General features: G+C 28.1%; 1 protein-coding gene across 1 annotated transcript; it reads left to right on the top strand.

Annotated features, from left to right (window-relative positions):
• The first annotated feature begins 784 nt into the window (after positions 1-784).
• Positions 785-4,955, top strand: SPCH (basic helix-loop-helix (bHLH) DNA-binding superfamily protein). Its single transcript, XM_020354937.3, has 3 exons — positions 785-1,614; positions 2,391-2,912; positions 4,072-4,955. The coding sequence occupies exons 1-3, from the start codon at positions 1,195-1,197 to the stop codon at positions 4,135-4,137; spliced, it is 1,008 nt and encodes a 335-aa protein (XP_020210526.1). The 5' UTR covers positions 785-1,194; the 3' UTR covers positions 4,138-4,955.
• The last annotated feature ends 8,823 nt before the right edge of the window (positions 4,956-13,778 follow it).

Here is a 13,778-nt window from a genome sequence, read left to right as displayed (position 1 = left end):
ATTACGACTAAAACTATGTTAGACTAAATTATTTAAAATTTAATAGGTCTGAATTTAATCTTCATTAAAAATACATGTTATAAATATGATTTATTTAGCTGTCGTAGACATTTTTTTAATGTTTGATTAGAATTACAATCCTAAAAGACCTATTTTATAATAATTTAGTACTAATAAAAATTTTAAAATAAATATGTTAAATTTTATAAAAATTAAATTAAATTTATTTATGATATAAAAATATTTTTAATATCTAATATAAATTTTTAAATGATAATTTTAAAAACATCTTTTATAATAAAAATTCTAAATAGAATATAAATCTTACGGATTTTACTATTTTAATTTTTTTAATTAACGTATACAATAAATAAAAAGCACCAAATGTAAATATATGTTACAAGTCTTATTTTATCAAAAATTAATTTTTTTAATATATTATATTATATATATGAACATAATATATATATATATATATATTAATTAAATTTTTAAAAAAAATAGTTCGTTATTAAAGAATATTATTTATCATATATAAAAATTAATCTTTTTCAAAATTTAAAAAAAATATTAAATAAATAGCCAAACTTAAATTTTATATATACAATAATTTAAACATATATAATTTTATCTTATTAAAATATAACTTTTAGTTTTTAAAATATATTATTTTTTAAATAATATATATATATATATATATATATATATATATATGAATTTCCTTATATTTTTGTTTTTGTTTTTACTCTTTTCTTTTATGCACCTCAAATTTAAAGTATAAATTTAACCTTTGTCGATAATTTTCCACACATATTTTCAAGCATTACTACTACCACTATATAAAACCCATATCTTCCTCCCATGCATCTCCCTCCCTTGATTTCTCTTTCCTTCTAACGTCTCTCAATATTTATTGTAATTTCAAGTTTTGAAAACTTTAGCGTTCTGATGATACTGCTTTTCTGCTCTGCCTTCTGCCATCTTGAGATTCAGTGCACCACTACTGCACTGCCTTGATCACCGTTCACAAAACCATATTTTCAATCAGTGTTAGTATTAGTTCACACCTTGATGCTGATGTGATACCCGTTTAGTATCTTTCACATCACAACGTTTGTTTTTTATTCCTCACTCCACACTCTCTCTTCCCCACTCATTCCATATTTTCTGCTACTTTGTAGTTTTAGTAGAAAAATGAATAGTCAGAACCCAAAAAGTCCATTAGTAGATGAAAGCTTATATGATATTTTCAAAGACACAGAATTTGGGAAACACCACTTGGGTGTTGGAGAGGATCTCTTTGCCATTTTGGAGAGCCTAGAAGAATTGAGCGATTTTCCTCCCATCAACAATGATGCTGTTATTAGCCCAACTTCGAAAGAAAACGAGCAAAGCTCCCAAAAGGTCTCAATATCTTCAAGTGCTTGTGCTCCACAAGATTCTGAAACTGAGCATGAAATCTCACCCAAAAGTAAGAGACAAAAGCTTGGTCCCACATCGCCTGAGGAACCACCGAGGATGTCTCACATAACTGTGGAGCGCAACCGAAGAAAGCTAATGAATGAGAACTTGTCTGTCTTGAGGTCACTTATGCCTTCCTTTTATGTCAAACGGGTAAGTCATAATTATTCATCGCTTATAAAACATGTTTCATTACGGTTTATTTAGAACAACTTTTAAGAACTTAAAAAAAACATATTTTTTCTAGTACAGTAGAAGTTTTTAAAAGTCTTCCTGGACTAATGAAACCTGTTCTATCGTACCATCACTCACATGTTAAAATCTAAATACTTTCTCTGATTTTATCTATTTGAAAATAATTCATTCATTATCTTGGTTTAGTACATTACTTTGCATACTTGTCTTTTTTTTTTAATTTGCACCACAATAAATGTCCTTGACATTCAGAAGTTTAATAAACTCAACTTCCTATGCTGTTTTGAGGATTTTGTATTTTATGCACTATTGATAGTGACCAGTTGTAATAAACTTTTTTTAAATGGGAATTTGATTATCTCTTTATTTGCCTATAAAAAAAGATAATCTCTAAAAGGGTAATTACGAAAGTGCGCTTGTACTAGGGAAACTGCAAAAAATGCTTTGGTATTTGCTAAATTAATTGTAAAATGGAAAATAATCAATGGACACTCCAATAATATAGATGACACCTAAAGAGAAAGACAGAGAAGTGTAGAAATAACATGTGATAAAAAGACAAAAATGAAGATAAACAATAGTTATATAGAAGTGTCCATATATGATGACGCTATCCGTACAATACTATGTATAGATACGTTTTCTTGGAAAATTCCTCTAGATGGCATATGCATATTGTGATTTTATGAAGTGATACTCGAGGCTAACTAACTTGTTCCTCCTCTATGGTATAGGGTGACCAAGCATCAATAATTGGAGGTGTGGTGGATTACATCAACGAGTTGCAGCAACTGTTACAATGCCTTGAGGCCAAGAAACAAAGAAAAGCTTACACTGATGTACTTAGCCCTAGGGTAGTTTCAAGCCCAAGGCCTTCACCACTGAGCCCTAGGAAACCACCCTTGAGCCCTAGAATAAACCTTCCCATTAGTCCAAGGACTCCACAGCCAGGTAGCCCTTACAAGCCCAGGTTGCAGCAAGGTTACATTTCCCCAACCATAACCAACTCTCCTACTTCTTCTGCTTCTTCTTCAATCAACGATAATATCAATGAGCTTGTTGCAAATTCGAAATCCGTTGTTGCCGATGTGGAGGTCAAGTTTTCAGGTCCACATGTTCTTCTGAAGACTGTGTCACCACCAATTCCAGGCCAGGCCATGAGAATAATATCAGCACTTGAAGACCTAGCACTCGAAATCCTCCACGTGAGCATTAGCACAGCTGATGAAACCATGCTAAACTCATTCACCATCAAGGTAATTACTATTCTTGTGTTTGGTTATCTTTTTTAAAGTTTCAGAATGAGTGTTTCTACCTTCCAATACATGAAAGACAAAAGTTATAAGACTGTTCTTCTGAAGTAAACATGAATTAGACTGAAATTAACTTTTATTCAAACACATAGTTGATCTTACTATTTGATGTGTTCAGGTTTTATAATGACACATAGTTGGTTATCTTGAGGTTTTATCTCACTGATGATACCAACATGGTGTGGTATATATGGTTGATAATAATTTTATCTCTTACATATTAGAAGTGATTAATTCTTGAAATAAATGTAAATATTTTGAAAGATTAGTTTTTGACTCACATCCTTAAATATGTTTGTTTGAGCATGGCTGTTTTATTTTCTAGAAAAAAATAATATTTTTTAAATTGCCATAGAAAACAGATAAGAAGTAATTACATTTTTAACGGTTAGCTTAAATTTAAGTAACTTTTTTTTGGTTAGTTGATTAATTATTTTTCTTGTTTGAGATTATTGGTTCAATATGCCTATTCCCAGCATAATTAATTCTGTCTCTTTCTTAAGTCCTTTTCAGTAACAATGAGAATAGGTTTTTGATTTCAGTGTCAAGGTGATGTAACAGTTTCTGTCCCTAGCTAATTAAACCTTCATCCTGATTTAGACGGTTTGGATTTGAAGCTCTAAGTTCTAATAAAGTAATAATTACGTCTCAACCTCAAGATTTAAGATTTGCCAGATAAAGTAGCCTACTATCCTAGCCTACAACCTATAGAAAAAAGTACTTAAATAATGACTGTGATGATATTATGAAAATATTGAATGAAGTAATAATAATGGTAAAAAAATGGCTAGTACTCTACAGTGAAGTACATTACTACTGCGATATGTAATAAACAGTGGCATGCAGTACAGGCAGTACCTTTTTCTCTGCATTTGTCTGAGACGCCAGGGATGTATCATGGCATCTTGCAGGCATTGTTTTCATTTGGCGAGAAAAATTAAAAAATATATTTTATAGGGAGCAATTTTAAATATATGGACCTACCGTTTTCTGAAGTTATTTATTTCATGGAAGCTAATTAATGATTATGTATGCATGCTATTTACGTGTTCAATTATGGTCCATTAATAACTCTGGTTTCTTTATAATCTCTCCTTTATAGATTGGAATTGAATGCCAACTCAGTGCCGAAGAACTCGCTCAACAAATCCAGCAAACATTCTGCTAAAGATGCATGGCTTCCAGACTCTAGAAGAAACATGAATCCCCACCCTTCCTCTATTTAGTGCATTGTTTGTACCTACGTGTAACTGCATTAATAATAGAGAACATGGGGCATTGGCATATAACTTTGGTTACTAGCATTTTCGGTTCATTTTCTTTCTTTTAACTAGTTAATTACAGCAAATTAATTTTAGTGTATTATTTGGTCATCGTGTATGTGTCTAGGTATATGGCATGATTCTATTGTAATCAGCCACTGTGTCCAACTTTCATTTCTCTAATTAAGAATTCAATTTGTTCTTTCGATCCAAAAATATACTTTGAACCGGGCTGAAATGCATGCGAAGGAAGTACTGGTAGATCATTCCCCTTTTGGTTTAAGAATGCGAATTCCTCATGATGATGAATGGTGGGGTCATTTTTAAATGATCTAACATATGTGGAATGATAGTGTTGGAGTACAGAGAGAAATAGGATTACACTGGTATTAACTAGAATCTAATGGATGAACCTCTTACACATAAAAGAGTGAGATTATTCAATGTAACAACAGAAATAAACTTTTGATGGGCCATTCACAACAATAATGGGTCTAAACATAGTCTCTCAATTCATGTTAGCTTAACATTAACACGTTTGGGCTTAGGCGGGTTTGTTATAGCTCTATCATGTGTTAAAAAATGCTGTAAATTCCTAGATTCTTCACGCTTAGAGAAATTTCTAGAAATGTTTTAGAACATTCATAATACATGATTCTAGAATAATAATCTGATTGTAATAGAAAATTTTAGAAACATGCAAACTATTTTTTTTATTATTAACTGTTCCATATATGGCGGCGAAAGAAGACTATATGTATGGACATGCAGAAGATGTAACGGAGTGGGCAAACAAAGAAAAATACAATCCGTACATCATCAAATAAAACCTGTTCCTTTCACCTCCAATATCTAATTAACCTTCTATTCAATAAAAATTCTGTTTTCTACCATTTCTCTGTTTTTTTTACTATTCCTCTGTTTCTAAAATATTAATAGTGGTATATCGGAGTTGTTTGATCATCTATTTAGTGTAAATCGATAAATTTAATTACTAAAATAATCTAACTAAATTTTATATTATTTCTAAAATATTATCTCAACCTATGACTATTACAAATCAACCATCATGTATTCTAGTTCCTATTTTTTACGGGAAAAAATTATGATTTTTGGAGTATCAAAATAAAAACATTTTTTTGCTCTCAAAATTTATGAGATAATATAGAAGATGGATTAACTACTTTAGAAGACATCTCAACTTTTACTACATCTTAGAGGAAGGGGTGAGAAAGGAGTTAAAGGAAAACAAACAAAAGGATTCAATGGCATTATTTGTTCTCCAACAACCACTTGATGTCACAATCTTTTCAAGAATAATAAGTGCCACAAGTGCAAAGGAAACTTGGAACACAATATAGGAAGAGTTTCAAGGAAGTAACGAGGTATGCAACGTTAAACTTCATCCTCTAAAATGTGAGTTTGAATTAATAAAAATGAAAGAATATGAGATCATAAAAGACTACTATTTTAGAATAAAAAAGATAGTTAGTCAAATGAGAGCCTACGAACAAAATATTCTTGACAAAAGGATTGTTGAAAATATTCTTAACAAATTTTTTTTTGAGAAAGTTCTAATTTATATTCCCTATAAATATGATGCAATCGCAACTGCGATTGAACAAATAAAATATTTGCCTACACTTTTAGTGAGACGACTAATGGACTCTCTTGTAAAAAATATTCTTGAAAATACCTTTCAATCAAAACTAAAATTACAATCTTAGAATAAAGAATATAGAGAAAATAAAAATAGTGGAAAATTTTCTAGAAATAAAATTTTTTTTAGAAGTTTCTCTAAGACCAATGAAAGAAAATATCCCCCATGTGACATCTGTAAAAAGATAAGTCACTTGGAAAAAAGATTGTTGACATTGTGGTAAACCTTAATCTCAACACTACAAAAAATTTGGACACATGGAGAAAAACTAACGCAACAAAAACCAACAACAAACAAATTTTACTGAAAAGTAAGATAATGAGTAACATTTTTTCTATGCTACATGATATTCTAACAATGAATCAAAAGGAAGATGGTACTTGGATAGCGGGTGTAGTAATCACATGGATAATGATTAGAGCATCTTCAAAGAAATTGATGACTCTGTCAAAGTCTAATTACAGTTGGGAAATGGTTTTATGGTAGAGTCAAAAGGTAAAGACATTGTCATGGCAGAGACTAAGAAATGTATGAGACTTAATAATAATGTCTTACTTGTTCTCAATCTTAAAGAAAATCTATTGATCATTGGACAAATGATGGGGAAAGGATATTTTCTTCATTTTTAAAGGATATATGCATTATCTACGATAACAAAAGGCGAGAGATATCCCAAGTTAAAATCAAGAAAGGAAACAAAGTTTGTTCAGTAAATTACAAATATACTACTAACATTGTCATGAAAGCGCAAGTTACTGATTCGTGGCTATGGCATCGAAGATTTGGACACTTCAACACTTTAGCCTTGAAGTTGTTATATCAAAAGAATATAATGTTTAAAAGAAAATAATGAAGCTTGTCAAGGATGTATTCTAGGAAAACTACATAAACTACCATTTTCTACTGAAAAAGCTTGAATAGCAAACGACCTACTAGAGTTGATTCACATTGTCATCTACGGATTGATAAGGACGTCATCACTTTACAACAAAAAATACTTCAAACTTTTCATCGATGACTTTTCTAAAATGATGTGGGTTTACTTCCTTAAAGAAAAATTAGAAGTTTTCAAAATCTTCAAGAAGTTTACAAATTTCGTGGAAAAGTATAATGGAAAACATATAAAAGTACTTAAAAGTGACAAGGAATACAACTCACACGAGTTTGACAAGTTTTGTGAAGATGAAGACATTAAGGGATAACTTATAGTTGCATATTCTCCATAACAAAATGGTGTCTCAGAGAGAAAGAACAAAACTATCATGGAGATGACAAGATCAATGTTAAAGAAGAAAGGTTTGCCTAACAATTTTTGGGTTGAATCAGTTTACATTGCAGTTTACATACATTAGCTAAACATTTACGGGTATTTGGACCTATATGTACGTACTACATATATACATATTCTTGATCAAAAGAAGCACAAGCTTGAAGACAAAACTATATGAGGAATATTCTTGGGATATAACACACAATCAAAAGGTTATTGAGTCTACAACATACAAACAGAGAAGCTTGTCATCGATCAAAGTGCTGAGGTTAATGAAAATGCTTCTTGAAATTGGGGAGAATAAAAAGTTGTTAAAGGCAACATTTTGGTTCTAGTGCAACAATATGAAAAAAAAAACTCAAGAAGAGGCAAAAGATTCATGTATGCTTTCTCCACCTCCACAACATCAACAAGATTTTTCACCAGAGTCTACTCTAAGACGAGTAAAATCTTTGGTGGACATATATGAAAATTGCAATATGGCCATGATTGAGCCTGATTGCTATGAAGAAACATCAAAGCAAGAAGCATGGGTCGAAGCTATGGAAGAACAAATTAAAATGATAACATAAAAAGAATAATACTTGGGAGCTCGTAGACTACCCACGTGGAAAAGACACCATTAGAGTAAAATGGGTATATAAAACAAAGCTCAAACTTGATGAAAATGCTTCTTTGAATTAGAAAGAAGAAGAAGAAATTTGTTAAAGGCAACATTTTAGTTTTAATACAACAATCTCAAGAAGAGGTAGAAGATTCAACTATGCTTTTTCCACCTCCACAACATCAACAATATTTCACTACTAGAAAAATTAAAATTTGTGACGAAAATTTGTGACGGATTAAATGTCGTCACTAATAGTGACGACTTTTGTGACGAAAATTTTATTTTTGTGACGGACTACTTATTTTTAGAGTTTGTGACGGATTTTGTGACGGAAAAATTTCCGTCTCTAACAATTCCGTCACAAACGGGGTCACTAATAATAAAAAAATATTTGCGACGGATTTAGTGACGAATTTTGATTCCTCTCTAAATATTTTGTCACAAAAATCCGTCACAAAATTTAATGAATAATTTTGTGACGAATTCTGTGACGGAAAATTTTTAAAAATTGTATTCCATCACAAATTCCGTCACAATCTGTGAGGGATTATGTATCCCTCTCAAAATAGAAAATTTTATTGTACAATTATTATATTTAAGAATTATGTATAAATAAAAAATATTTTTCTAAAAAAATAATTAAAAAATTATGAAACTAAAATATTTTTTTCATCAAAAGATTAAAAATTAAAACATAATAAATGAATTAATTTAAATAATAAGTTGTCATTTTGAAGTATAAGAAATTAAAATATGAATTAGGAAAAAACTTTTAATTTAAAAATACTTATGAAATTATAAAAAGACAATATTATTTTACATTTTAACTAAAAAAGCTAAAAATAAATATATAAAAGCATATTTATAAATTATATATAATTATATATAACTATATATATATATATATATATATAATGGTTGACACTATAAAATTCATTGTGCTTGATCATTTATAATAAAAAGTACAATTAAGTCTATCAATAAATATATAAAAATATTATCATCATACTTTATAATACACTTAAATGGAATAATTTAATATATTATATAATTAATAAAAGGTGAAAAATTATATATATATATATATATATAATTAATTATAAAGTGTATTATATATATTATATAATACACTTTATAATTAATACTTGTATATTAGAAGAAAAAAAAGGTGAAAATAATATATATTATATAATTAATAAATCTGGAATAATTTAATTATTTTTATTTAAAAATTCATAAAAATAAAAAAAAATAGGATTTTGTGACGAATTTTGAATCCCTCACAATTTGTGACGGATTCTGTGACGAAATATTTTTAAAAATTGTATTCCGTCACAAATTCCATCACAATTTGTAAGGGATTACGTATCCCTCTCAAAATAGAAAATTTTATTGCACAATTATTATATTTAAGAATTATGTATAAATAAAAAATATTTTGCTAAAAAAGTAATTAAAAATTTATGAAACTAAAATATTTTTTTCATCAAAAGATTAAAAATTAAAACATAAGAAATGAATTAATTTAAATAATAAGTTGTCATTTTGAAGTATAAAATTAAAATATGAATTAGGAAAAAACTTTTAATTTAAAAATAATTATGAAATTATAAAAAGACAATATATATATATATATATATATATAATGGTTGACGCTAGAAAATTCATTGTATTTGATCATTTAATAAAAAGTATAATTAAGTCTATCAATAAATATATAAAAATATTATCATCATACTTTATAATACACTTAAATGGAATAATTTAATATATATTATATAATTAATAAAGGGTAAAAATATATATATAATTAATTATAAAGTGTATTATATATATATATATTATATAATACACTTTATAATTAACACTTGTATATTAGAAAAAAAAGGTGAAAATAATATATATTATATAATTAATAAATCTGGAATAATTTAATTATTTTTTATTTAAAAATTCGTAAAAATAAAAAATTATGATTTTGTGACGGATTTGAATCCCTCACAATTTGTGACGGATTCTGTGACGGATAATTTTTAAAAATTATATTCCGTCACAAATTCCGTCACAATCTGTGAGGGATTATGTATCCCTCTCAAAATAGAAAATTTTATTGTACAATTATGTTAAAAGATAGATGAAAAAGAGAAGGATAATATATTTTTAATACAAAGATGAAACTATTACTTTATAATACATTGTCATTTGCATTTATTTAAACTTCTTTTAATTTTTATAATTAGTTTAAAAAATATTTATGATAATTTATAATATATAATTTATAAAATAATATATGAAAGTAAAAACATTCCTTAATAAATTAATAAAGGTGTGACTCTAATACAGCAGATCAATATCTGTGAAGCAAGTAATGTAAAAATAATATATATATATATATATATATGGTTGATGCTGGAGAATTTATGATACTTGATCATTATTTTGGATTTAAGTGTTACATGTATAATTTTAATAAATATTATAAAAAAAATCATTATTTATAATATTTGTTATTAATTAAAAAATTACTTAAAGGATTATAAGTATTAGAATTAAAGTTAAATTTATAAAATCATCTAGTAATCGAATATAAGGTTTTAGTAATTGATTACAAGTTTCACAATCTAAACAATTATTTATTCTTTTCATTTTTCCTCGTGTAACCGTTTCGAATAAATTATTTTAATTTTCAAATTCTATTTATGCATTACAGTTTCGAAGTCTATTGTCCTTTTCTTTTTGGTGGAGGATATCACACTGAACTCAGTCTGTACGTATTGGGTAGTTTGGTCCGATCAACATTATTTTTTCGTCTTAATTTTTGGATGACTTAATTATCAAAAGGTTTGATCTTTTTTTTTTTGTTTGGAAAAATAACGCAAACAAATATAAGTTTAGTTTTTTTTGAAAATTTTTACTTAAGTGGTGTTATGAGATAAATAAATTTTAAAATATATTTTTCATTTAATTATTTATAAAAATACTTTTATATTCAAATATTTACTAAAAATATACTTTCAATTAAAATATATTTTAAAAATTTTGTTAATTCATTATAATTCATTCACTTGATTAAAAAGTGATAAAATATAATTAATTTTCAATTAATTTAATAAAATAAAAATTCTAAAATAAATTATATTATGATTTTAACTATGAATCTATTTTAAATTTTTTAATTTGATGTTTAATGATGTTTGATATTATTGTGATAAAAATTGATATTCTTTCATATTTATATATATATTGTTAAATAAGTACAGAACTGATAAGGTAGTTCAGATGGCTGGAGAAGGAGTGTTAAGGTTAGAATGAGTAGAAGGTAAGGGGTTCGAATCTTACCATTGCCAATTATCTGAAAATTAATAATATATATTGTATAAATAATAAATCTGGAATAATTTAATTTTTTTTATTTAAAAATTTGTAAAAATAAAAAATTAGGATTTTGTGACGGATTTTGAATCCCTCACAATTTGTGACGGATTTTGAATCCCTCACAGTTTGTGACGGAAAATTTATTAGTTAGTGACGGCATATTTCCGTCACTAATTGTGACGGACAGAATTTTCCGTCACTAAATATTTTGTGACGCCATTTTTTGTGACGACCCAAAATCCGTCACAAATTCCGTCACTAATAATTTTGTGACGGATTTTCTTTAATTTTGTGAGGAATTTTTTTCGTCTTTAATTTCCATTTTTCTAGTAGTGTTTATTCATCAGAGTCTACTCCAAGACGAGTAAGATCTTTGGTGGACATATATATGAAACATGCAATATGATCATGATTGAGCCTGACTATTATGAAGAATCATCAAATCAAGAAGTATAGGTCAAAACTATGGATGAAAATATTAAAATGATTGAAAATAATAATACTTGGGAGCTCAAAGTGTGCCCATGTGGAAAAGAAATCATTGGAGTAAAATAGGTATATAAAACAAAGCTCAATCCAAATAGACCTTTACACAAACTGTGGAGAAAAGATAAACACTAGAAGGGAGGATTAAATAGTGCATATCAAAAACTCACATTTTTTGTAGTGAAGTAATAATACTAGTCAGATGAAGATTGAAGAGAAGTCAGATGAAACATAAAATATTTTTATACTGGTTTATGTCAACTACCAAGACTATATCTAATTCTCAATCCAACCAAATTGAGTTCCATTATCTTTAAACAAAGATATAAGTATTCTTTCAACAAGTCACTTTTGGCTCAACCTTGAGTATTATTTGACTTGCCTTTTCAAGTAAATATCCAAGCATTCTTTAAATAACAAGCCTCTCCAGGCTTAACAACCAAGTATTCTTTTACAATCAAGCCTCTTTAAGCTCAAAACAATAGTATTCTTTTTCGGACAAGCCTTTCCAAGTTCAACCTTATAACAATGATTATAAAGGTTACACAAGTATTGTTTTTGTTTCACTTAGATGTTATATAACAAATACAAAGTAATGAGTGTTTACAAGAAAGAATAGATTTATAGAGAAAGTTTATGTACAAATGTATATATTGCGTCTCTTGTGCAAATTCTATATATGTGTCACTTTTGAGCTTTGAATCTTCTTATATAGTAGCTTAGAAAAGATGTCCATTGCAACACTTTGGGTCCAACTCATAAGTTTACTTCGTCTGTCTTCATTATTTTCCCTTGTGGTGGTAGGTGATCGTTTGACTAATTTACTGTAAGCATTAAATGCATTTTACCAAATGGTACCTCTTATATGATCAAGGAGGCTACTTAATTATCAATTTTCTATACTAAATGGAGCTTGTAGAAGAAATGATAGTGCTAAGCAACCCTAGTAGTGAATTTATTTACTTTTCTCCATGGTTTTAGGGATTTGGTTTTGATAGAAGACATAGTTCTTCTCTTTAATAGATTTGTGAGTTCCAAGATGACTTTTTGGTTTGCTTTATTAAGGAATGAAGCATTCAAAGTAAACATTGTTGCTAGTCTCAATAAATAATAAATATTTATTATGTATGAGATAAAATGTATACTTCATATGATTTACAATGTCTTATAGATGATCCGTATCTTACACTTCATTTAATAAGCTTTTCAAAGATATGTTTAAAGACATTTTTGCAGACATTTTTGTATTATAAAAAAATGTTTTTTAGTATTAAAACTTTGAGTTCAAGGGATATAAATCGTCTTTTGACTTAACAAAAGACAAGGCAAGGTTGGTGCTAAAGGCTACTCACAACAACCTAGAATCGATTACAATGAGACATTTGCTCCAGTTTCTCACCTAGATACAATTAGAGCTTTAATAGCCCTTACAACATAAAAAGGAAGGAACATCTACCAACTTAATGTCAAATATGTTTTTCTTAATGAAGTGCTTGAAGAAGAGATTTATGTTTAACAACCATAAGGCTTCATTAGCAAAGGCAATGAAGGCAAAATGCTAAGATTGAGAAAAACCTTACATGACCTAAGTCAAGCTCCTCAAGCATGGTATAACATAATCAATCAATACTTCAGTAATCAAAAATTTAGGAGGAGCAAGAGTGAGCCAACACTATATATCAAGACACAAGGTCAATACAATCTTATTGTCTCCTTATATGTTGATGATCTTATCTACACAGGAAATAATTCAAAGAAGACATGATGAAAATATTCGAGATGATCAACCTTGGCTTGATGGACTACTTCCTTATTATAGAGGTGAGACAAAAAAAAAGAAGGAATATTTTTCTCTTAAAAGAAATACATTGAAACGTTGTTGAAGAAAATTAACATGTCTGACTGCAAACCTATTGCTACTCCATTAGTGGTAAATGGGAAGCTACAAAAAAGATGATGGAGCACTAGAAGTAGAGGCATCACACTATAGGAGTTTAATCGGGAGTTTACTATATCTCACCACTACACGGCTAGACATCATTATGTCACAAGTCTTCTATTAACATTTATGTAGAAGCCAAGTCAAATTCACTATGGAGTAGGAAAAATAATTTTATATCAAGGCACAAGGGTGTTTGGTATATGGTAA

This window comes from Cajanus cajan, chromosome 9 (genome assembly GCF_000230855.2).
Source record: "Cajanus cajan strain Asha chromosome 9, NIPB_CcT2T_4, whole genome shotgun sequence".
In the NCBI taxonomy this organism is placed as follows: Eukaryota; Viridiplantae; Streptophyta; class Magnoliopsida; order Fabales; family Fabaceae; genus Cajanus; species Cajanus cajan.
The sequence above is the reverse complement of the archived record's forward strand: the minus strand, read 5'-3'. Positions and strand labels throughout refer to the sequence as shown.

What these genes read in the sequence shown, in the direction of transcription:
- SPCH (XM_020354937.3), top strand. Translation starts at nt 1,195, where the DNA reads ATGAATAGTCAGAACCCAAAAAGTCCATTAGTAGATGAAAGCTTATAT. An exon ending in CTTCCTTTTATGTCAAACGG is followed by an intron (nt 1,615 to 2,390) that starts GTAAGTCATAAT and finishes TCTATGGTATAG; the next exon opens with GGTGACCAAGCATCAATAAT. An exon ending in TAAACTCATTCACCATCAAG is followed by an intron (nt 2,913 to 4,071) that starts GTAATTACTATT and finishes TCTCCTTTATAG; the next exon opens with ATTGGAATTGAATGCCAACT.